We start from the raw sequence: 22,690 nt of genomic DNA, 5'->3' as shown, positions 1-22,690 counted from the left end.
TATTGTTAGAAAAAAAGTCTCAAATGTGTAATTTGCTGAAAATCCACATACTTCTGTAAATACTATTTGTGGAAAATTTATATCATGGCAAGTAATCATGTGTCCCACTGCATTATTCTCTAGCTTTACTAGCCATTGTATTTCCTCATCAAATTGAGGCTCCATTGGTGTAATGTCATTTACTACATGCACTGACATCCAAAAAATTTTCTGCCGTCTGCGTATCAAATTTTATTTCATAAAATTGTGTTTACTGTACTGTAAGGTGTAACAGAGTGATTTACTCATAGTATGATATTCATATAAGGTCTCCTGAATTTGTAAGAGCACTGTTTCATTAACGATCATGGTACACATTATACTCGCATCCAGCACATCGTTACGTCTTATTTCCGTTCCGAACATTGTCACTTGGGGGATATCTATAGTAGAGGTAGAGAGAGAGAGAGAGAGAGATCCATAAAACAGTACCTTTAACAATAAGTAATTAAACAGCGCTTCTCTTGTGCACCAGTAGTACATTTACGGTGATATTAATCTAAATTCAAGACATAAACGGTATGTGCAACTTTTATGTAACGGCACAGAGAAAGTGGAACGGCGTAGTTGATCTGACCTGAGCACATTGACATTTGAAAAACGCGCCAATGTTCAGTGTGAACAAGATGGCGGTTTTTGTGACTGCGTCTGTGTGGTAGGAGTAGGCAACACTGCCGAATCTGCTACCCTCTGGCGGCGGTCAGACAAACTGTTCAGTTTTCAATATGTCGGATGCGCCGTAATTAGTAATATGAAGAAGATTACTGGTGGTTTAAACACTGCATTATGGTGTAGAATATAAAAATTAAGTTCTCGTGAAAGTGCCAGTACAAGCAGTGTTCGTTTTATTATGGTTATTAATACCTGAACGGTCAAATGCGACGCAACTGATGTGTACGTGTTGCCACCTAGCGGTAATGTGTGTTAGTAGTTAAAGTTTGTAGGCAGTCAGACCGATTGAGGTGCGACTTAATCGATGAACAGACGTTTAGTATTTTTCATGTGGGCCACGCTGTATTCGAAGTGTTGCGAAAAGGATCGGGTGGGTAGGCCTGCTACATGATAATAGTGTGAAGATGTCAAATCCTCTGCCAATGTTGAACGGCGATAAGACTGCTGTCGGTGATTTTTCGACAGATCCATCCGTGAACATGGTCGCTGCCATACGCGATCATATCTCGTGTACGAAGCCCGTTCAAGTGGACAATTTTGTTACTGAAGACACCAAAGCTGGTATAATATATCCCTGTGATTTCGACCATATGTATGCGAGTTTGACTGAGGGAACTGTTGTCCAAAGGGAAAATCTGGAAGTCAAACATTTGAAGGATCTTTTGCTGTTGCACCTCGATCTCATACAACAACAATCGGAACAATTGGTAACGAAGGATAAACAAATTTCATCGTTGCGTCAAGAAAATGAAACGGTGAGTTACAATGATACTTGTTAAATTACATAATTTTTAACTTTTTTTTGTTTCAATTGTGAAAATGGAAGCATCCTTCCGCTGTTTCTCTTCCGCAGTTCTGCGAGTCGCCTATAGAGACCGTTGCTGTAGCTGCCGTACCAGTCGTTACGCGCTCTAAATCCCACGACAAGCGTTTGTTATGATCGCTATATAAATGAGGGGGCGTGTGGATTGTACTTTCATTAGAGGCGGAATCCCGATGATGACCTAAATGCACTAGTTTTGCTTTCGATAGCGCGGTGAAATTGTTTATATTATGGCTACCAGTTCAGTCACTAGCTGAAAATGTTTTGAAAGTGGAAATTGGCTTTGTTTTGTTTGGAATGCATTACATTAGATTTTGTTTTTATTTCGGTTAACGGTAGTGTGTTGTAAAATGACTTGAAGCTAACCATCAGCACCTTGTTTATGTTTTTGTTCTAGTTCCTATTAAGTTATTAGCGTCTCTTGTTGCATCTTCATTTTCCCGCTTATAAGTGCATCCGTAACTGATAGTACCGCTTGAAGGTACTGAGATTACTTGGTTTAAGATGGAATCGTAGGCAAACTTACCGCGTATACTTAACTACAGATTAATTGGGAAATCAGAATTTAAAATGGTTCTTTTGTTCACACATCCTGTACATTGTTGCTTCCCGTTTATTGTTCTTTTCAGCAGCGAAACACCGATCAGAAACATACTAGATTTCAGTTTTTATTGAGTTGCATTTTTGCTGTTGGTACTTTGTTGTGATAGTTTTTAGGCTTAAAACAGAAAATGTAATTTTGGCGGGAACACATTTGTTTACAATGATAGTTCATAGATTTGTTTTGAATTAAAATTAGATTAATGATCTACTCGACTAGCATGAGCAGTATAATCTTTTCGTAGCAGTGAAAGTATTTGGAGACAAGTGCTCAGGAATCTAACACTGACTTGCAATTCAATTAGCTCCAAGCATTGGACACCCATTGCACATTTTGGTCCCTTGCTTTCCGCCAGACTATTTTCGAAATAAATTGAAAACCGTCGCAAACTATCTGCTGGATAAAGGCGAGTGTGCAATATGAATTCAACTTTCTCAGGCAACCACCAAATGCGAACTTTTACATTGAACACCTTTTAACTACAGATAACATAAAAGCAACAGTGTGAAATACACAATTTGTATACGTACTCAGCATGTCAGCTTTACTGGTTGGAAGATATAATAAACGATTATCAGACTGGCGTATCACACCTGGGGCACTGTACACATACAATGTAAGTGTTGTTCATTTGACTAATACTTGTCAGTTGTCATATACATACATGTTAATTGTTTAGATGTTACAGTATCCAGCCAGCCCTGATTGCCTTTTCACTCACAAATCTAATGCATGTATGAAAATTTGTCATCCAGAGTTTATTACAGGAATATTCGTGTGATCCTCTTGAACAACACAGTTATTAGGTATATATGGAAAAAACTCCAGTGGCGGGCGTTGTCACAGCTTCGTAATTGAGGTAATGGGAACATGTAGGAGACGTGATATCAGTGAGCAGTCAGATAGCCTACTAGTTTCATATCTTACAACTTGCAGCTTTGTTCAATAAATGTAATGTCATGTGCAATATTAATAAAAAAAAACCATTTTCATTAGGTTTCTGTAATTAGCTACAGCCTATTGCAGTATTTGTTATTCCTGTTAAAGGTACATGTGGACCTTCTCTGGGAGGCGACAGTGTGAATCTTACTTATTTGAGGGGTCTTCGAATATCTGTTGTGGTGGCACCATTCGATGCAATGTGCAGACAATGGTGTGTGCAGGTAACCACACCCCCTTTTGGCTTTTATTGGCAGATTGACCTGTGATGCAGTCAGAGGCCTACGTTTAGTCATGGGTTGCCAAAGGCCGTGAAAATAATTGTGACATGGTAATAATGGTAAAAAGCTGCAGTGTTGACAACATTCCATAGTTAATACATGACAAATGAACACATTTATATTAGTTTATCCACCTCAACTTTTTACAGAATCTGTCGACGTTATCATTTGCATAATTTAAGTATGATTTCTTTATTTATTATGTAGATTGCAGTAAGAAATGTTGTATTATATTATACAGAAACACCCAACAAGTATTGTGGCAAACATTTTGGTTTGGGTACATACATCTCCAGTGGAAAATATGAAAAAAGAGGGACAGTGTGACTTAACAACGCTCAGGTGTCAATTTATTGAAGAAAGACTTTCTGTTTACAGCTCCGGCAAAGGTTGGAGCGCATGGACCGTCGTGTTAACCTTCACAAACAACGAGATGGGTTAATGCCACCTGTAGATAATATTGCTGAGCGTTCCCCTCCTGTGCCATCATTTGAAAGTACATTTGTCGTTCCCAAGTTGGAACCAAACGTGCTGCCTTCCTCGCCAGAATCGGTGAGTATTGCTGTTACTTAATCCTAATTGTATGTCCACCCTTAAGTAAGGTTCCACTGCTCTTTCTCTCCCCGAACCCCCGCCGTGCCCCCAATCTGTGCTGCCAAATTCATTGTTTCACACACTGCGAGGTAATCAGTGTTTGACACTTACGTGAAGCTGCACATACATTGACTGTTGGTTAATTTCATTAATGAGGTTTTATTACAGGTTGTAGGTGACATCAAGGAAGAAAATAAGTTTAGGGCCCTGTTTGTCCAGATATATCACGAATTATCTGTTTATGTTAGACCTAACAGCCAGCTTGATTTGCTACAAATTAAACTGGCAACAACTGTATTTATAATCTAGGTTGCCACAAATATTTGACTTTTTTCCAGATACAAGTTGTCTTCAAAAAAGATGGATTTTTACATAAAATATCTTTATTCTCACTTTACTGTATTTTAAGCACTGTCCCCTCAAAGTTGTTACCTTTTCTGGCAGTACACCATTCTCCATGTTTCTTCCATTTTTAGAATGCCTCCTGGAATACACTTTCTGACACGAACCCGGGCCTCTTTGTCATGCTGTTCTGAATCTCCTCTGTCCCTTTAATGTGGTTTTAAGTTTCGGAAGTATAAAAGTCTACTGGGGCTATATTCAGAGCAGAGAGTGGATGGGTTAAAACAGATGTCTGATGTTTTGCCAGATAGCTGGAGACAAGGAGCAATATGTGGGCCGAAGTATTGTGACACGACGCCCTCCCTGCTCTCTCCCCCTCCCTTCCTCACTGCTCTCTCCCCCTCCCTTCCTCCCTGCTCTCTCCCCCTCCCTTCCTCCCTGCTCTCTCCCCCCTCCCTTCCTCCCTGCTCTCACCCCCTCCCTTCCTCCCTGCTCTCTCCCCATCCCTTCCTCCCGGCTCTCTCCCCCTCCCTGCTCTCTCCCCCTCCCTTCCTCCCTGCTCTCTCCCCCTCCCTTCCTCCCTGCTCTCTCCCCCTCCCTGCTCTCTCCCCCTCCCTTCCTCCCTGCTCTCTCCCCCTCCCTGCTCTCTCCCCCTCCCTTCCTCCCTGCTCTCTCCCCCTCCCTGCTCTCTCCCCCTCCCTTCCTCCCTGCTCTCTCCCCCTCCCTTCCTCCCTGCTCTCTCCCCCTCCCTTCCTCCCTGCTCTCTCCCCCTCCCTTCCTCCCTGCTCTCTCGCCCCTCCCTCCCTCCCTCCCTCCCTCCCTCCCTGCTCTCTCGCCCCTCCCTCTCTCCCTCCCTCCCTCCCTGCTCTCTCGCCCCTCCCTCCCTCCCTGCTCTCTCGCCCCTCCCTCCCTCCCTGCTCTCTCGCCCCTCCCTCCCTCCCTGCTCTCTCGCCCCTCCCTCCCTCCCTGCTCTCTCGCCCCTCCCTCCCTCCCTGCTCTCTCGCCCCTCCCTCCCTCCCTGCTCTCTCGCCCCTCCCTCCCTCCCTGCTCTCTCGCCCCTCCCTCCCTCCCTGCTCTCTCGCCCCTCCCTCCCTCCCTGCTCTCTCGCCCCTCCCTCCCTCCCTGCTCTCTCGCCCCTCTCTCCCTCCCTCCCTCCCTGCTCTCTCCCTGTGCTCTCTCTCTCTCTCTCTCCCTCCCCCCCTCCCCTACCCCCCCCCCCCGACACCCCTCCAGCACAGCTCTCTGTCCCCCCCTCCCACACTGCTTTCTGTCCCCCCCTCCCACACTGCTTTCTGTCCCCCCCCACCCACTCCCACACTGCTCTCTCCCTCCCTCCCACACTGCTCTCTCCCTCCCTCCCACACTGCTCTCTCCCTCCCTCCCACACTGCTCTCTCCCTCCCTCCCACACTGCTCTCTCCCTCCCTCCCACACTGCTCTCTCCCTCCCTCCCACACTGCTCTCTCCCTCCCTCCCACACTGCTCCCTCCCACACTGCTCTCTCCCGCCCTCGCCCTACCTCCCTCCCCGCTCTCTCCCGCCCTCGCCCTACCTCCCTCCCCGCTCTCTCCCGCCCTCGCCCTACCTCCCTCCCCGCTCTGTCACGCCCTCGCCCTACCTCCCTCCCCGCTCTGTCCCGCCCTCGCCCTACCTCCCTCCCCGCTCTGTCCCGCCCTCGCCCTACCTCCCTCCTCGCCCACCCTCCCTCCCCGCTCTCGCCCTCCCTCCCTCCCCGCCCTCGCCCTCCCTCCCTCCCCGCCCTCGCCCTCCCTCCTTCCCCGCCCTCGCCCTCCCTCCCTCCCCGCTCTGTCCCGCCCTCGCCCTCCCACACTGCTCTCTCCCGCCCTCGCCCTCCCTCCCCGCTCTGTCCCGCCCTCGCCCTACCTCCCTCCCCGCTCTGTCACGCCCTCGCCCTACCTCCCTCCCCGCTCTGTCCCGCCCTCGCCCTACCTCCCTCCTCGCCCACCCTCCCTCCCGCCCTCGCCCTCCCTCCCTCCTCGCCCTCCCTCCCTCCCGCCCTCGCCCTCCCTCCCTCCCCGCTCTGTCCCGCCCTCGCCCTACCTCCCTCCTCGCCCACCCTCCCTCCCGCCCTCGCCCTCCCTCCCTCCTCGCCCTCCCTCCCTCCCGCCCTCGCCCTCCCTCCCTCCCCGCTCTGTCCCGCCCTCGCCCTCCCTCCCTCCCCGCTCTGTCCCGCCCTCGCCCTCCCTCCCTCCTCGCCCTCCCTCCCTCCTCGCCCTCCCTCCCTCCTCGCCCTCCCTCCCTCCCCGCTCTGTCCCGCCCTCGCCCTCCCGCTCTGTCCCGCCCTCGCCCTCCCTCCCTCCTCGCCCTCCCTCCCTCCCCGCCCTCGCCCTCCCTCCTCGCCCTCCCTCCCCGCCCTCGCCCTCCCTCTCTCCCCGCCCTCGCCCTCTCTCCCCGCCCTCCCTCCCTCCCCGCCCTCGCCCTCCCTCCCTCCCCGCCCTCGCCCTCCCTCCCTCCCCGCCCTCGCCCTCCCTCCCTTCCCGCTCTCCCCACTTCCGTCTCCCCCTCCCCGCTCTCTCTTTCCCTCTCCCCTTCTCACATGTCTCCCAACTCTCCCCTTCTCAGCCAGAACACTGTGTGTGGCAGAGGGTATCTTGTTCCATTGCCGATCATTTCTTTTCCAGTACCTCCTGAAAATGGAGCTAAGTGTCTGTCTGCTTTAGTAAGAATCCTGATTTTTCTTGTCTTGCCTTTGGAGTCCATAAGCAAGATGTATCTGTGTTGCAGTAGAATCATTCTCAATCAGTTGCGAATGCTAGTTCTCTAAACGTTCGCAATAATGTTTTCCGAAAATGTACTCTTTCTTGTAGGGATTCGTATTTTTGATGGAGTATTTCAAAATAATTGTGTTTATTAAATTTATTGGCAAGAAATTCAGCTGCCTGTCTGAATGGGATTACTGGGGACTAGGATACCTCCAGTCTGCTTTGACCAGTGACATCATCACTGTGCCGTGACCACTATTTCATGCATATCCAAGATGCCCCCCAAAACATCAATCGTAACACCTGCAAAAATACGATTCCGTGTGAACCTATACAGTGACTAAACCTGATGAAATTAGCAGGACAGTCATGAGAAAAAAAAGAGTTACTTGGGTGAAGACAGAGTGATATTGAGTGAACATGAACAATGATGAGTCAGATTGGACAATGTGGATGAACCTATGAGACATGTTTTCAATAAACATCATTTCCCAATTAAATCATGGTAGAAGGTAGGTGGGTCGATATTTATTAATAATAGTCACACAATTGCTATATTAAATAAACATTGAACCAGCTGCCATCTTCCACAAATAAACTAAAAGTATTGATGCACTTAGTGGTTATGCAGGCACCTAAGAGTGAAGTTTAAATGTATGACATCTGTTTCGCGTGAAACATTCTGCACAATATATTCCATTGTGCCACCCCATAATTTCATACACGCTACATCATGATGATGGTAGCACACTAAATGACAATGCAACTGAACCAAATGCATTGTGGTTAGTGCAATGTAGGGCAATATGTAAATTAAAGAAAATGCCAGGACAGTTCATTTGATTTCCTTCCATGTCCTTCCCTGACTGGATCTTGTGCTTCATCGCTAACAAAAGGGTACAAGATAAATTGCATGATCTGCAAGTATCTTGTTATGTAATTATATCACATTAAAAGTATGCCTCTCTCCTTGCCACAGCGCAGTAAGTTTTGCGCTACCCAAATTATATTTTATCTTTCACACAGTGTCGAAGCTACTATTTTCCTTTTTCGTAAGAGTCACGGCTTCGTTCTCTTACCTGTTTTACAGGTGGTGTCGGCACCGGTCCCAGCTGTTCGACAACATTTCTACCGCCCAGGTACGCCCTTCCCAGGCAGAATAGAGTACCGTGAAGAACCGAGATACTCGCCACCGCTACAGCACCGTGAAGTCGCAGCGAGAGAGAATGGGGTGCCCAGTGCAAACGCTACACTCGCGGTGGCACCTCCCGCTGCCTGCGAGGCAGAGGGGGAGCCGCCAAAGCGGAGGAGGACGGATGAGGGTGAACCTTCACCGAGAGTGCCCTCACCCACAGGGCATCCGTCATCTCTGGGTGCGGAGCGTGTATCAGACGCTGCACTCGACTCCGACGGAGCGACGCCGCACCGCGATAGCTCCGAGACCTCTCACACAGATGACTGTCAGCGTATGGGCCGGGGCACAGCTGCGTGGGTGTCATGTGCTGGGAGGCGACGACGACGTCTCCACTTTCGCCACGGACGCTCAAATGAGAGTACGGGATTTGCTTGTCTTCAGCTAACACACTTTGTTCCTCATAATCTTAATGGCTAGTCACAAAATTTTTGGATGTCTGGTACACATTGAAATTGGTACATCCTATTTATGAAATGGAGGTGGCGTGCGCTATTCTGCTCGGGCACCTTTAGCAGCATGTTGCGCACCTGCGACATTAGTATTTCAACAGTATGTACCAGGACTCCAGACATGTACCACAAAACAGACTAAGAATTAATGTGTGACTTTACTTTTTGGAGGTGATACTTAAAATTTTTATGAATATCCCATTTATCAATTACAGTTACATATACGGAGACAGCTGAGACGAGAAACCTTCATGACAATCTGTCCATATTGTTCATAAAAAGGATTTGATTTGGAAAGCACAAAAATTGAGATAATTACATAACTTTTTCAGAGTTTGATCCGTTTATGAAATTTTCATATATATATATATTATTGAACAACTAACATTGGGCACAGATCCAATTGTAGGTTGCCTCTCTAGTGGCTTCCAGAAGCAACAAAAATTTGATTTTCAGTATTTCAAACAGTTATTGGCTGAAGTTAAAATGCTGTCATAATCTACCAGTTAAGATCCATAACCTTACATTAAAAGTTTAGCACAATAAGTTGAAGTATTGTATTTCTGTTTTGTTGTTCCAATATTTCTTCGTTTAAGTATTTTATGGATTGGTTTTTTTCTGTAGTATGTGGCCCTGGTAAAGTTATTGCTGGTTACTGAGTGGTGAATATGTGATTACTGTCCACGCAAACTTAAGTTCACACTCGGCGCGGTGGCTGATGCGAGCGAAGGTAAATGGGAAATGCCTTTATAGTTGCTCCCGTCGGCACCCGACCACTGAATGTCAACTTAGTTTGTGCAGACAGTACATGTAACCAGTTTTAAAGCAAAGTTCGTAATAATAGTCTTACGTAGACTCCTATAGCAGATTGTGACAAACTGCCAGGAACTAAAAGAAGAAGAATAGCGCCATGTGGACATTTTAAAACATCATAATTTGAATTTTTAGTGGTTCCAGAAAATATGAACAGCTATGGTTACGAATAACATTTTTAAGCCAGAATTTTATATCCTTTGCCCATTCCCGAAACATACTGTGACATACACTGTAACTAATTTCGAAAGGATCCTACCTGTTAGTAGTACACACTATACATTTTCTTCTTGCTGTAAATTATAATGTTGCTACGTACTAATGCTGAAAGATGTATGTTGATTGCAGAACCACTTTAAAATGGGTAAAAGGCCAAAGTAGGTAGAGTGGGTCAGGAAGGAATTGAAATACATCAAATGGCAAAAGCTGTCTCATTTGGACAATTGACCATATTCTCAATTGTTCTTATGTATATGCCGCCATTTGATGTAAGTTATATAAAGTGTTGTTATTTGGTAGTGTGTATTGACCTTTATACTAGTTGTGCCAACCTGTAGATTAATTGCGATATTCGACTTCACGTGCCAGTCTCGCCTCATGGCTAAAACTGAAAGTCCTAATTTTGCAAGCCCATGCAGCAATGGGATTACTCTCTGTTGCAGGCGAGAGCTCGGCTGTGTCGCAACCTCACTCGCCTACCCGCAGCGGGTCGGGCGATTCGCGGCACCCGAGTCGCGGACGGGGACGGCGGGCACTTCGTGTTCAACATAGGGGCCGCACGGCAGGGGGGAGGAGACGGCGCAGGTCTGGGGATGCGTTCAAGGATGTCCTGTCCACAGACAGAGCATACTGGACAACAATTGGAGAGCTGTCATCTGCGCTGAGATTGCACGAAGGCCTCGGCACGGACTGCACCACTGTGGAGGTGAGTTACCGCATCTGCACCCTCGGCTGACATTCTGTTGCCCTGATCTAAGTGGCCCCTCAGAAAACCTGTCGACAGCTTCAATAACTGTCTTGTCATCACTTGCTGTATTTGATTATAGCTTGCTAATATTTTTCACTTTGATTATATCGGAGAGGTGTTGTGTATCACATATATTCATTGTCAAGTGACAAGTGTTGTAAAAGAGTCCAATTACAGTTGCATTACTGCCGGAAATGTTTCAGCACTTGTGTGTTTCTTTCCTGCACACGGCCATCGTGGACAGAATCGATAGATTTCATAGTCCTCCAATTCGTCTCACACTGTGGTCTCTGGGTAATGGAAACATTTCATTCATTGCTCATCTTCTTTCCTGCTTATTTGTAGACTCAGTAGTTTTCATATTTTTTCAATATCTTACTGTCAGCGGTCAAATTGTTTCCTATTCCAGTCACAGATGGAACAACGAAAAAACTACTGTCAGTATACTTCTGTACAAGCCCTAATTTTTCTTACCTTGTCTTCGCAGTTCTGGCAAGAGATGTACATTGGCAGCTGTAGAATTGTTCTGCAGTCAGCTGCAAATGCCTGTCCTCCAAATATTCCAGTTACACGAAGCTTCTCTGTAACATTTGTGTGATGATTGAATCTACCAGTAACAGAATGCTTCTGAATTACTTTGATGCTGAATTACTTTAAGGTTGTCCTTTAATCCGACCTGGTGAGAATCCCAAATGCTCTAGCAGTACTCAAGATTGGTTTGCCTAAGTGTTCTGTATTTGGAAACCTTGTAGATGAGCTTCACTTTCTGAAAATTATCATAATAAAGCAAAGTCCGACCATTCTTCTTTCCTGCTACTGTTCTTCTGTGCTCATTCAGTTACACATTTACGCCTAGATATGTAATCGACGTGACTGTGTCAAGCAGCACACCACCGATACTGTATTCGAACATCGCAGGGTTATTTTCCTATTCATCTGCATTAACTTCTACATTTAGAGCAATTGTACGAAATAGACTTTCAATCAATGTCTTGTATTTTCCCAGTCTCACAACAACGATACTACAGCATCATTAGCAAATGGTCCCAGATTGCTACTCACCCCTTCATAACGTCATACATATGTAAGTACATGCTCAAAAGTAATGCCTCCAAATTTTTTATTCTATTCTCAATATCAATTGAGATTAGAAATCGTGCATATTACCCAGTCTACCACACTTCACTGACGCAAGTTGCAACCATCTGCTGCTAGAGGGCTCCGAATTATTGCATGTAACATGACAATGTGTTACATAACTGTCAGTGCATGAGAAACGGTTTGCTGTATCTGAGTTTATAGCCATCCACACATGGTGCACCCTCTTATTCACCTCGACAGTGCCAGACCTTAACATGAGCACTGCGTCATCTGCAACGATCCGAAGCCTCTGGTTCACTGTCATTGGTCATCCTCCATATAATCACCACTTGGCCCCATCCGATTTTCATTTTTTCCAAATCTTAAAGAACATCTTTGAGCACTTCACTTTGATGGGGATGAGGCGGTGCAAGCTGAGGTGGGGTAGTGGCTGCGTCAACAAAGTCAAACATTGTAAGTGATTGTATCAACAAACTTGTCTCTCGTTGAGAGAAATGTGTTTGTTGCCAAGGTGACTTACGTTTAGAAATAAATATATAGATATCAAGAATAAAGATGTAGAACATCAGTAATGTTTGTTTTATTTAAGCTTTGAGTTTTTACATAACAAATTTGGAGGCATTGCTTCTCAGCATACACTCATATACACACAAGAGCAGTGCTATCACACTTCCCTGGGACACTCCTGAAGATACCCTTGTCTAGGGTGTGGTGATGGTTTGAAATTATTTTGGTGTGGGCAATCAGTTCAACTCTTGTAGCTTCATCTGTTATCATTATCAGTATAGCAGTAGTGATAGTTCATCAGTGTTTAGAAGACAAAAGCTGTTCCACTTAAATGGCACAATCACTAGGGTGGTTATGCTCTCGACTTGTTAGGATAGCGAAAATGTATTTACCTGTCGTGGTTAAACTATTAATACCCAATAACGAGCAACAAATACTTGTAGCAAGTGTAATCTCAATTGTATATTCTTGATTGTATATGGTACAAAATGTAGTCATTACTTTTGCAGTCTCGTTATAATGAGGAATCACATCTTTGGTTTACCTTGTTCATTCATTAAATATGACGATCATCAGCACAGGCAGGTAACTTCTTTTATTACCGTTACAAAAGCATTTGGTGCAGAACATATTGAATAGTATGTTAGATGAGTTTTGTAAATGACCGAGAAATGTTACAATCAATTTGTAAATATTGTTTAAAGGTCCCTAGTTGGAGGCACAAGGTTTACACGAGCTGCTACGCAATGGAGGGCACCGAGAACTTGGATGACGAGGTTTTCAGCAAACGTCATCAGCGTTATGAGAGTGACGAACGACGCCGGAAAAGGTGAGTGTGCTTGGGCACTAAGGTGATAGTATTGGAGGAACCCTAGTTGTGGAATCTCTCTGAAAGACTGTAGTTAAATCTGTATTTGCCCATGTCTGAGGAAAAAAATATTCAGCTGTTTTTATGGGGTGATCAATCGCAATCGCTATTTCCTTAGGAATTAGTAATTTTCTGCCATATTTTCTCCCTTACTTGCAGGGCTCCTGTCTTAAGGCATCTGGGGCACATCTTTTGTCCATTCACATTTGCCACATTTCATAATCATACTGTTTGAAGTGGACATGTGGCTTATGCTTTTCTGGACAGAGCGGTAATATTTGCTGGCAGAGCTGATAAGACTAGCTGACATTACACGTAGTTTCATTATAAACTTATGCTTTCTATTCATAATATAGAGTGTAATGTTCACCTAGTAAAAAGCTTTTTGTGTGACTATGTTTTGTAAACCCATGTCCCTATAAAAGCTGTGTAGGATGTTGACCTAAGACTGCCAAAGTTACAATAGTTTTTTTCTTCTGTAACGTTCCTTCCATGTTGAACTTCCCACCTACCCTCCAATTTCTCCTTCCACCATCCAATCTTGTCTTAATATCTGCCCAATTATCATATCTCTTTGATTCCATATGTTTTTTAGTAGGCAGTTTTGTCCATCAACTCATTTCAGGGTCTCTTCAGTCATTACTTGACAAGCCATCTCAAAAATCTTCAGAGGTCTCCTGCAGTACCACGGTTCATGGGGTTCTTATTGTTTCATTTCTGTTGCCCCGTTGTTAATTTTTCACTCTGATACAGAACTGTCTACAAACATAGCTTGTGAAACTTTTTCTGATTTCAAGATTGGTTTGTTGGTTTAAAGAAGGGAGAAAGGGACCAAACTGCTGGGTCATCAGTCCCTAACCAATTTTTCATTGGGATCATAGCTGTAATTTCTTCCTTGCTACTGAGATGGCGTAATTCGTTCATTGCCTCAAGTTTCTTGTCCATGTTTATCATTCAGCCATCCAACCAGAGCATTGCATTCATGTAGTGAGCGAGTAGGCTGCTGTCATTCCCCATTACTCGCTATCTGTGCAGCAGAGGAAACATGATTGTTCGCTACGGCACAACGCAGCACAAGGCTTACAGAATAGAATCGAGCGCGCACACACTTCAACTTTGCATGTTCATATGCCTTTGCAAGTCTCACAAGTGGCTGTATCATTAATTGAGATAGTGTCTGGCAGCTTCCACTGAGCTGTGCAAGGTTTATTCAGCCTTTCTGTTGTACAGTGCAGTCAAGTGAACAAAGTGTGGGCTTGGCTATGCAATTGCAGTACTCTACTTCGAATATGTGCGCCACCAGAACATAACCATACCCTGCTTTCCTTTTTGTTTATGTGCATATTATAGCCACATGTCTTTTGTGTTGCACACAGTTATATTCCGGTTTAATATTGGATATTTCATCAGCAAATTATATTGCACCAATTTTCTGTCAGAAAAACAAACTTCCACTTCCAAATAGTCCTCTATTACTTTCATTATTTTTTAATTATAAACATAAAATCTTAGCTTCATCCTCTATTCAGTGAGAGCAAACTCCTCACCATTGCTCCACATAGAGAGACTAATTTACCATTCTATTCTTCTGGTTGATGCCACACTGCCCAAGGATTTTAACATTTTATTCTAACGATGGTCGGGATGGAATAACAATAATACTATGAAAAGGATATATTACTACTCACAACATAGTGGAGGCAAAAAGTTAAGCGCCGGCTGCTGTGACAGAGCGGTTCTAGGCACTTTAGTCCAGAACCGCACTGCTGCTACGGTCGCAGGTTCGAATCCTGCCTCGGGCATGGATGTGTGTGATGTTCTTAGGTTAGTTAGGTTTAAGTAGTTCTAAGTAGGAGACTGATGACCTCAGATGTTAAGTCCCATAGTGATTTGAGCCAGAAAGTTAAGCTTTCGTCCAAAAGGCCACCACACACACACACACACACACACACACACACACACACACACACACACAGTCTCCGGCCATTGTGACCTGTCTGTGGGCTGGAACAGCATCTTAACATCAGTAGCAATCTGGGGTGGGATTAACTGGGTGGCATGGGCACAGGGGGTGGGGAAGGGTGATATTGGAGTAGGAGTGGGTGAAGGTATGCTGCCTGCGAGAGCCTGAGATCTTGCTGGAGTGTGGTGAGAACGGGACAGGTCTGCTAGGTACAGAGTCGGGGCACTGTATGGGGGGGGGGGGGGGCAGAGAAGGGAAAAAGACTAGTAAGTGCATTGGTGGAATAGAAGGTGTGTGTGTAGTGCTGGAGTGGGACCAGGGAATGGGATAAATTAGCAGATGACTGGAATCAGTGAAAGTTGAGGCCAGAGGGTTACAGGAACGGAAGATGTATTGAAACGAGACTTCCCACCTATGCAATTCAGAAAAGTTGGTATTGGTAGGAGGGATCCATATGGTGCAGGCTGTGAAGTGGTCATCAAAGTGAAGCACAGCATGTCCAGGGACTGGGCGATCCGGCTGTCTTTTTGGCCACAGCTCTGTGGTGGCCTTTCTTGTGGACAGACAGCTTGTTGGCTGTCGTGACCACTTAGAAAAAGCAAGACTGTGGTTGCAGCTAAGTTTGTTGATCACGTGGCTGCTTTCATACTCCCTCCGAGCACCTACTCCAGTTCTGTCATTATATCATTAAAGGCAGGACTAAATGTGAAAGCAGTCATGTAATCTACAAATTGAGCCACAACTACTGTGCTGCTCTCTACGCGCGAATGACGACTTGAAGAGCTGTCTGTCCACATGAACAGCCACCGGCTAACTGTGGCCGAGCGATAACTGGCACCCGGCTGCTGAACGTGTTTCCCGACCCGCTGTGCTTCTCTTCAGTAACAGCTTGTGCTGTCTGGATCCTTTCCACCGACATCAGCTTTTATAAATGGCACAGGTGGGCAATCTCCTTACAATGTATCCTTTCTTCTTTCCTCCACCTGTCAGTCCCCTTCCTCCATCTATTCCACCACTGTACGCGACTTCATTCTGCCGACTCGCCCACTAGTCTTTCCCCCTCCTTTATTTCTCTCCTCTCCCCTGTCCCCAGCACAGCATTCCAACTCTGCACCAACCAGTTCTATCCTGTCCCATGCCTGCTCTTGCTAGCAGCAATAGTCTCTTCACCTATCCTTACCCTGCTATCTCTCCTCTTCCCCATCCCATGCCTCCTTACCCACAGTACCCATCCCAGATAGCTGCTCATATCAGGTGCTGTTCCAAACCACTGCCAGGCCAGAGACTGTGGCGATGTGTGTGTGTGTGTGTGTGTGTGTGTGTGTGTGTGTGTGTGTGTGTGTGTGTGTAAGGCCTTTTGGCCGGAAGCTAAAATATTTAGTAATCTTTTTCATTGTGCCTGTACGCGACTCGGCATTTCCTCTGTGTGGTGAATAGCAGTGTATCATTTCCGAAACCTTTATCCTTGTTTCATGTAACTAAAAGCATTCTCTGAATCTATAATAGAGTTGCTGTAAGATTCCCGATAGTTGAGGTGGGCTGGGCGCAGCAGCTCCGGGTGCCTACTGCAACAGATTACATTACACGATTTTGTAAACGTCTGTATGACAGTGGGTCAGTGTTGCCAGAGCTCTATATGGCTTCTGTTTTTGCCTGCACTCAACTTAAACTGATTCGACAATAGAGATGTGATGTTTGCTTTTTATTTCTTAAATGAGTCTCGTGCTATTAGCTGCGGTGCTAGAAATTCTCTTCAGTGCCCCGTGCCCCTGCTTCTAAAAATTTCCCAGTCTTACTTGCAATTTTTTTACTTCCCTTATCTGATGAAAAGTGTGTTCAAGTATATCGTAGACGTGTGTGGTGTAAGAGCGACAGCACAGAATTTTTCACATTTGTTCCCCTTGTTGTAAGCAGAAGAATGATGATGTAATGCAAATGTTACTGTAATGAAACTTCTAAGCACACTTTTCGATTAATGTGCAACAAAGATATTGGTAATCATTTGTGGCATCCAGGCACTTTTAATCTTGTGTTGTTGTTGTTGTTGTTGTTGTTGTTGTTGTTGTGGTCTTCAGTCCTGAGACTGGTTTGATGCAGCTCTCCATGCTACTCTATCCTGTGCAAGCTTCTTCATCTCCCAGTACCTAGTACAACCTTCATCCTTCCGAATCTGCTTAGTGTATTCGTCTCTTGGTTTCCCTCTACGATTTTTACCCTCCACGCTGCCCTCCAATGCTAAATTTGTGGTCCGTTGATGCCTCAAAACATGTCATACCAACCGATCCCTTCTTCTAGTCAAGTTGTGCCACAAACTTCTCTTCTCACCAATCCTATTCAATACCTCCTCATTAGTTACATGATCTACCCACCTTATCTTCAGCATTCTTCTGTAGCACCACATTTCGAAAGCTTCTATTCTCTTCTTGTCCAAACTAGTTATCGTCCATATTTCACTTCCATACATGGCTACACTCCATACAAATACTTTAAGAAACGACTTCCTGACACTTAAATCTATACTCGATGTTAACAAATTTCTCTTCTTCAGAAACGATTTCCTTGCCATTGCCAGTCTACATTTTATATCCTCTCTACTTCAACCATCATCAGTTATTTTACTCCCCAAATAGCAAAACTCCTTTACTACTTTAAGTGTCTCCTTTCCTAATCTAATTCCCTCAGGATCACCCGATTTAATTTGACTACATTCTATTATCCTTGTTTTGCTTTTGTTGATGTTCATCTTATATCCTCCTTTCAAGACACTGTTCATTCCGTTCAACTGCTCTTCCAAGTCCTTTGCTGTCTCTGACAGAATTACAATGTCATCGGCGAACCTCAAAGTTTTTACTTCTTCTGTAACACACTTCAAAAACATGTTTTGAGAGATAGTACTCTCATCGTAAAGTTATCAACGAACAGCACATGTGGTTATAACATTAAAAACCCTTAACAACACATTTGCAGTATCCGTTGGACTTGGGTCCTTTTCTTGTGCTAAAATCATCCATTTCTGTCCATAACAGGCCCATTGTGCAGCAGTTGTTGTCATGAGTTGCAGACACAGTGTGTCCATTTGACACTTAACGCTGATGTTGTGTTACAGATGATGAGCTGCTGTGCCCGAGCTACTGCCTGAATCTCGACATCATTTCCATTCTGCACCTGGTTTCCCTTACTTCCGGCATTCTTACTGGCAGACTGATGTCCGTGGTTGTCATCTCTGGCTAGCACAGTGACAAAGTACCAAATACTTATAATGAGGAGTCCACATTAAAATAAATCCTGTAGGGTGCTAAAGAATTTCGTGTTGTCATATTCCATTTGGATGTTAAGAACACTACTGTATTAATTTTCATGAGTGGTTGTTTACAACTTTTCCAGTGAGTCATGTTTTCTTTCTTTTCTTTTAAATCTTCTTCCATTTCCTTTGAGGGGTGACCCATTTTGTACACTCTGTTAAATACTGCTAACTGGCCGTATTTTCTCATTGTGGATGTGTCTTTGTGTTCCTTGTATCAGACCAAATTTTTTCTCCCTGTTTGTCCAATATACTTTGCATTACAGGATACATATTGTCTTTTACATTTTAAAAACCACGAGGTTGAGGGTGTTTAAAATCACATGATTATGGAGACAGAGAGGTAAAAAGCTTGTCACGAATAAGAATGGGACAAAGTACATCGAGGAAAGTGCTGCAAATGACAGTACACATTATTCTGTTTTGACAGGTGGGACGTGCAGCGTATCCGCGAGCAGCGCCACGTGGAAAAGTTGAGGCAGCAGGAGGCGGCACGCGCTGTGTCCGCCCCCATCGGTCGCGCGTCTGGCGGGCACCGCCGCAGCGACGACAATCCCCTCGCATCGCTGTGGCCGTCACCGGAGGATGTCACTTATGTAGAGATTGGCGAAAAGCTGCCTGTTGCGGCTTTTGGAGCCCCTGTTATCAACTTCCACCCCAAGTAAGTTGTCCCCCATTGAGGTCTCAATTGTCATGCTGTAATGTAGGCCAGTTGTTCAGGAGTAGTCTAAATATTTCTAGTATGTAGTACTAGCGGAGCGGACCTTCTGTGAGGTGACAAAGGCAGTGGGAAATATGGCAAGCACGCAGTCTTCAGGTAGCAGATTATCCATTTATAATAAGGTGATTTTTGAAAAACTAAAAAACGAGCCTAAAGTATTCATCTCTGATTAGAACAAATATATTCCGTCCTAATATACTTTAAGGTATGTGACTCACGTTTTCCTGCTGGAAGACAATGCAAACCCCCAATTCTACTGTTGGACATCTCTGTAACATTTTCCTTTTTTCCCCATTCCTTCCTTAGTTAAATGTAGGGACTGTCCTGTCACTTTGTCTACAATAAAGGTTATGATAAAAGATTACAGTTTCTGTAAATACTTCTTTCCTGTAAATGTTAGCCTCAAATGACTGCATGGCGTCCTTGAGCCTAAAGACCCCTGTGAACAGTCAAATTATTTGTAAGATCATATGGCAGTGTGCAGCATTGTTTGATGTGCTTGTCAAATGTGTGCTGTGTTTGACATGTTTGATGGAAATTTTAATTGACAACTGATTTCACAGGTTGTTAGACATTGTTGATGGTTTATTACTATACATGTTCAGTTGTATAATTAGTTTCCACATCTATGGAAACTATGATCAAGAGTGGTGGAATTTTCAAAATATTAGAGGTGTTCCGCTTCTTTCCCTGCCGTATAACACAGGAAGGCGTCAAAAGAAAGTAAATCAGGATTGTATTCTCAACATACAACTGGGAGTGTTTAAAATGGAAAAATAAAAGCCATTTGTTTCTTCCACAGGTTATGTATATTTCCATTAGATTTTTCATGTGTACATTTCTGTCTTAATTTCAACCATTCAGTGGACAGAGGTTTTGTTTTCTTCTTTATATGTATTTCTAAAGTCAATGTAAAAGATTCTTCATTTACATTGGTATCCGTTCCCACTAGCATCAGAATGATGCCAGATACTGTGTGATAGCTGCTTCAGAAGTGAGGTGAATTTGACAAACATTGTTTGAACATCTGCACACTTCTTTGAAGATAAACCCATGGATAGCAAGCAGCAAATTTGATAAAAAAGTTTGATCATTAACATAGGTCATAAATGTAGAGCTCTACCTACTGACCCTGACAGGCCATTCAGGACCAGCTGGCCACCATGTCAACTTCTGCTAATGTTAGCATTCTGATTTAGTGAGGAAGGGCACGGGCTAAGCACATAACTCTCCCAGCCATTAGGGGCTTCCCAGACTGTGGAGCTGCTACTTTTCACTCAAGTTGCTCCTCAGTTGGCATCATGAGCTCGAGTTCAGTCCTTTTCGGACCTTCCACCAAAGAAAAACCCCTGGTAGTACTAGGAATCGAACTCGGGTCTCGTACTTAGCACTCTTGTACTAACTTTAACAAGTAGAAACTGTTTGCCTTGAGTCAGTGCAACTGAAGGCATGCAACTACCTGGACTTCATTCGTCCAGTATTTAAGGATGAGAACACGTAATTTAAAACCTTCACGGATTTTTGTGTTACGCTGTACCCTCCACAAAATGATGAAAAAGTTTCATTGCTCATTACATTAAGCTGTTTACGCAGTAAAACTTGATCCTCAGGTATGACATTGTAATTTATTACTTCCTGACTACCGACTCTATTCACAACACAGTTCAGGAGATATGGTGTCAAACCTTGAGATGCTTGAAAAACTTCCTTGTGCTTAAAATGGAGTGCAAATCATCCAGACTATATTTAATCAGAAGTTGTTTGTTATATATAGTTCAATTCTTTAAAAATAAGCAGTGGTTTACTAATAATAACTAGCGACCAAGTCTGTCATATTTACAATTGATCTCGAACCATTTGCTTTGCCAACAAAGCCCTTTGATTGTGTTTCTATATCTGTCTGTCATCCTGGAATAGATTTTGTTTGCATTATAAAAGATCTTATTTATGTATCAGATGGCTGAAAAGTAAAGGTATTTACATTGACATTATGTCTTCCACATGTAGATCTGACTTCCGTACATAGCAATAAATAAAGCTCAAAAGGAGTTCAAAGTTTGTTCTGCTCACTCATTTTTGCTTTTTGAATGACACTTTGTCCTCTGCAAATAACATTTCAGTGCATATTTGCTACATCCGGAATGATTTCTAGAAGAAATACATTTTTGTGAGCTAAAGACTGCTCTGCTATATTTATTCCCCCACAGTTAATCTTGAAAATTTTGCCAAGAGAAATTGTGATTGTACGTGGGAACGTTTTCATTGCCTGTGGAAATGTCGCTTTACAGTTGGCTTAATACTTCAAGGAGAGTGGCCTACTGTGTTACTTAAGCGTACCTCCTAAGTCTTCTGTTACTGGGATTATGCAGTGTTCCACATGCAGTTTGGAGAGTTGTACCTAATGTAAATACTTTTCAGTGAGACCGCAGAAAATCTCTTTCTTTATAAAAATCGTAATAGTGCAACACTCGATGACCTTATTCCCTTCATCTTTCCTGTTACAGTGAGTTCTCACTACCGTGGAAGTGGCGGCCGGGTGTCCCGGAGAAGATGCTGCGTAGGAGACACCACGGGCCCTACACGAACAGAGACGGAGTGCCGCACCAGGGCCGCGATGGCGAGGGCGGAGGTGGGGGCGGCACAAAGCGCTAAGGCCAGGTGCGGAGCTGTCACTACGGCTCGCCAGAGATCTCAGTTCGCGCACCCGGCTGCGGCTGTGGGTGCGGAACCTACACCACCCGTCCCGTGGGGGGCGCCCGACTGTTATCGGACTAGCTTTAACTGGTGACAAAATGAACTGTGGACTCTCGATTCGGAACACTGTGAAAAAAATTATAAAAATTATATGTGTGTTTTTGTGTGTATGTGAGGACAGAGTGAGTGGATGTATACTTTTGTTTGAATGCGGGTACAAAATGTTGCACACTTTAACAATATTTGTGATCAAAGAATAGTGGAAAGTTAATAAATTCTTCCTTTGTATATATTTTAGTGTCCCGTTTATCTTCTCTGTACTTTAAACAGCACTCGGATTGCTATTCATTAGTGTGCATTATCTATGAGACAAGAAACCTTGTAGTTTGATTTAAATACTGGGTGATCAAAAAGTCAGTATGAATTTGAAAACTTAATAAACCACAGAATAATGTAGATAGAGAGGTAAAAATTGGCACACATGCTTGGAATGACATGGGGTTTTATTATAACTATCCCATATTGCTAGACGCGTGAAATATCTCCTGCGCGTGTCGTTTGGTGGTGATCGTGTGCTCAGCCGCCACTTTCATCATGCTTGGCCTCGCACGTCCTCAGACTTCAGTCCGTGCGATTATTGGCTTTGGGGTTACCTGAAGTCGCAAGTGTATCGTGATGGGCCAACATCTCTAGGGATGCTGAAAGACAACATCCGATGCCAATACCTGACCATAACTCCGGACATGCGTTACAGTGCTGTTCGCAACATTATTCCTCAACTACAGCTATTGTTGGGGAATGATGGTGGACATATTGAGAATTTCCTGTAAAGAACATCATCTTTGCTTTGTCTTACTTTGTTATGCTAATTATTGCTATTCTGATCAGATGAAGCGCCATCTGTCGGACATTTTTTAACTTTTTGTTTTTCTCCTAATAAAACCCTGTATTATTCCAAGCATGTGTATCAATTTGTACCTCTCTATCTACATTATTCCGTGATTTATTCAGTTTTCAATTTTAAACTAATTTTTTGTTCACCCGGTACTTCTTGTTCTTTACAAAATGCTACCCGAGTGCAAGCATTAGTCTAATTTA

General features: G+C 44.2%; 1 protein-coding gene across 3 annotated transcripts; it reads left to right on the top strand.

Annotated features, from left to right (window-relative positions):
• The first annotated feature begins 748 nt into the window (after nucleotides 1-748).
• On the top strand, nucleotides 749-21,884 carry LOC124720019 (male-specific lethal 1 homolog). 3 transcript variants are annotated; one of them, XM_047245268.1, is made up of 8 exons: nucleotides 749-1,081; nucleotides 1,177-1,466; nucleotides 3,734-3,907; nucleotides 8,104-8,566; nucleotides 10,133-10,395; nucleotides 12,750-12,874; nucleotides 18,608-18,838; nucleotides 21,403-21,884. In XM_047245268.1, exons 2-8 carry the CDS (start codon nucleotides 1,191-1,193, stop codon nucleotides 21,548-21,550), a joined length of 1,680 nt encoding a protein of 559 aa, XP_047101224.1. In that variant the 5' UTR covers nucleotides 749-1,081; nucleotides 1,177-1,190; the 3' UTR covers nucleotides 21,551-21,884. The 3 variants fall into 3 exon arrangements, with proteins under 3 accessions (XP_047101224.1, XP_047101223.1, XP_047101225.1); XM_047245267.1 differs by having other exon boundaries at nucleotides 749-1,466; XM_047245269.1 differs by lacking the exons at nucleotides 749-1,081; nucleotides 1,177-1,466 and adding an exon at nucleotides 1,596-2,751.
• The last annotated feature ends 806 nt before the right edge of the window (nucleotides 21,885-22,690 follow it).

This window comes from Schistocerca piceifrons, chromosome 11 (assembly GCF_021461385.2).
Source record: "Schistocerca piceifrons isolate TAMUIC-IGC-003096 chromosome 11, iqSchPice1.1, whole genome shotgun sequence".
NCBI classification, from domain to species: domain Eukaryota; kingdom Metazoa; phylum Arthropoda; class Insecta; order Orthoptera; family Acrididae; genus Schistocerca; species Schistocerca piceifrons.
This window is presented reverse-complemented; position numbering and strand designations above follow the sequence as displayed.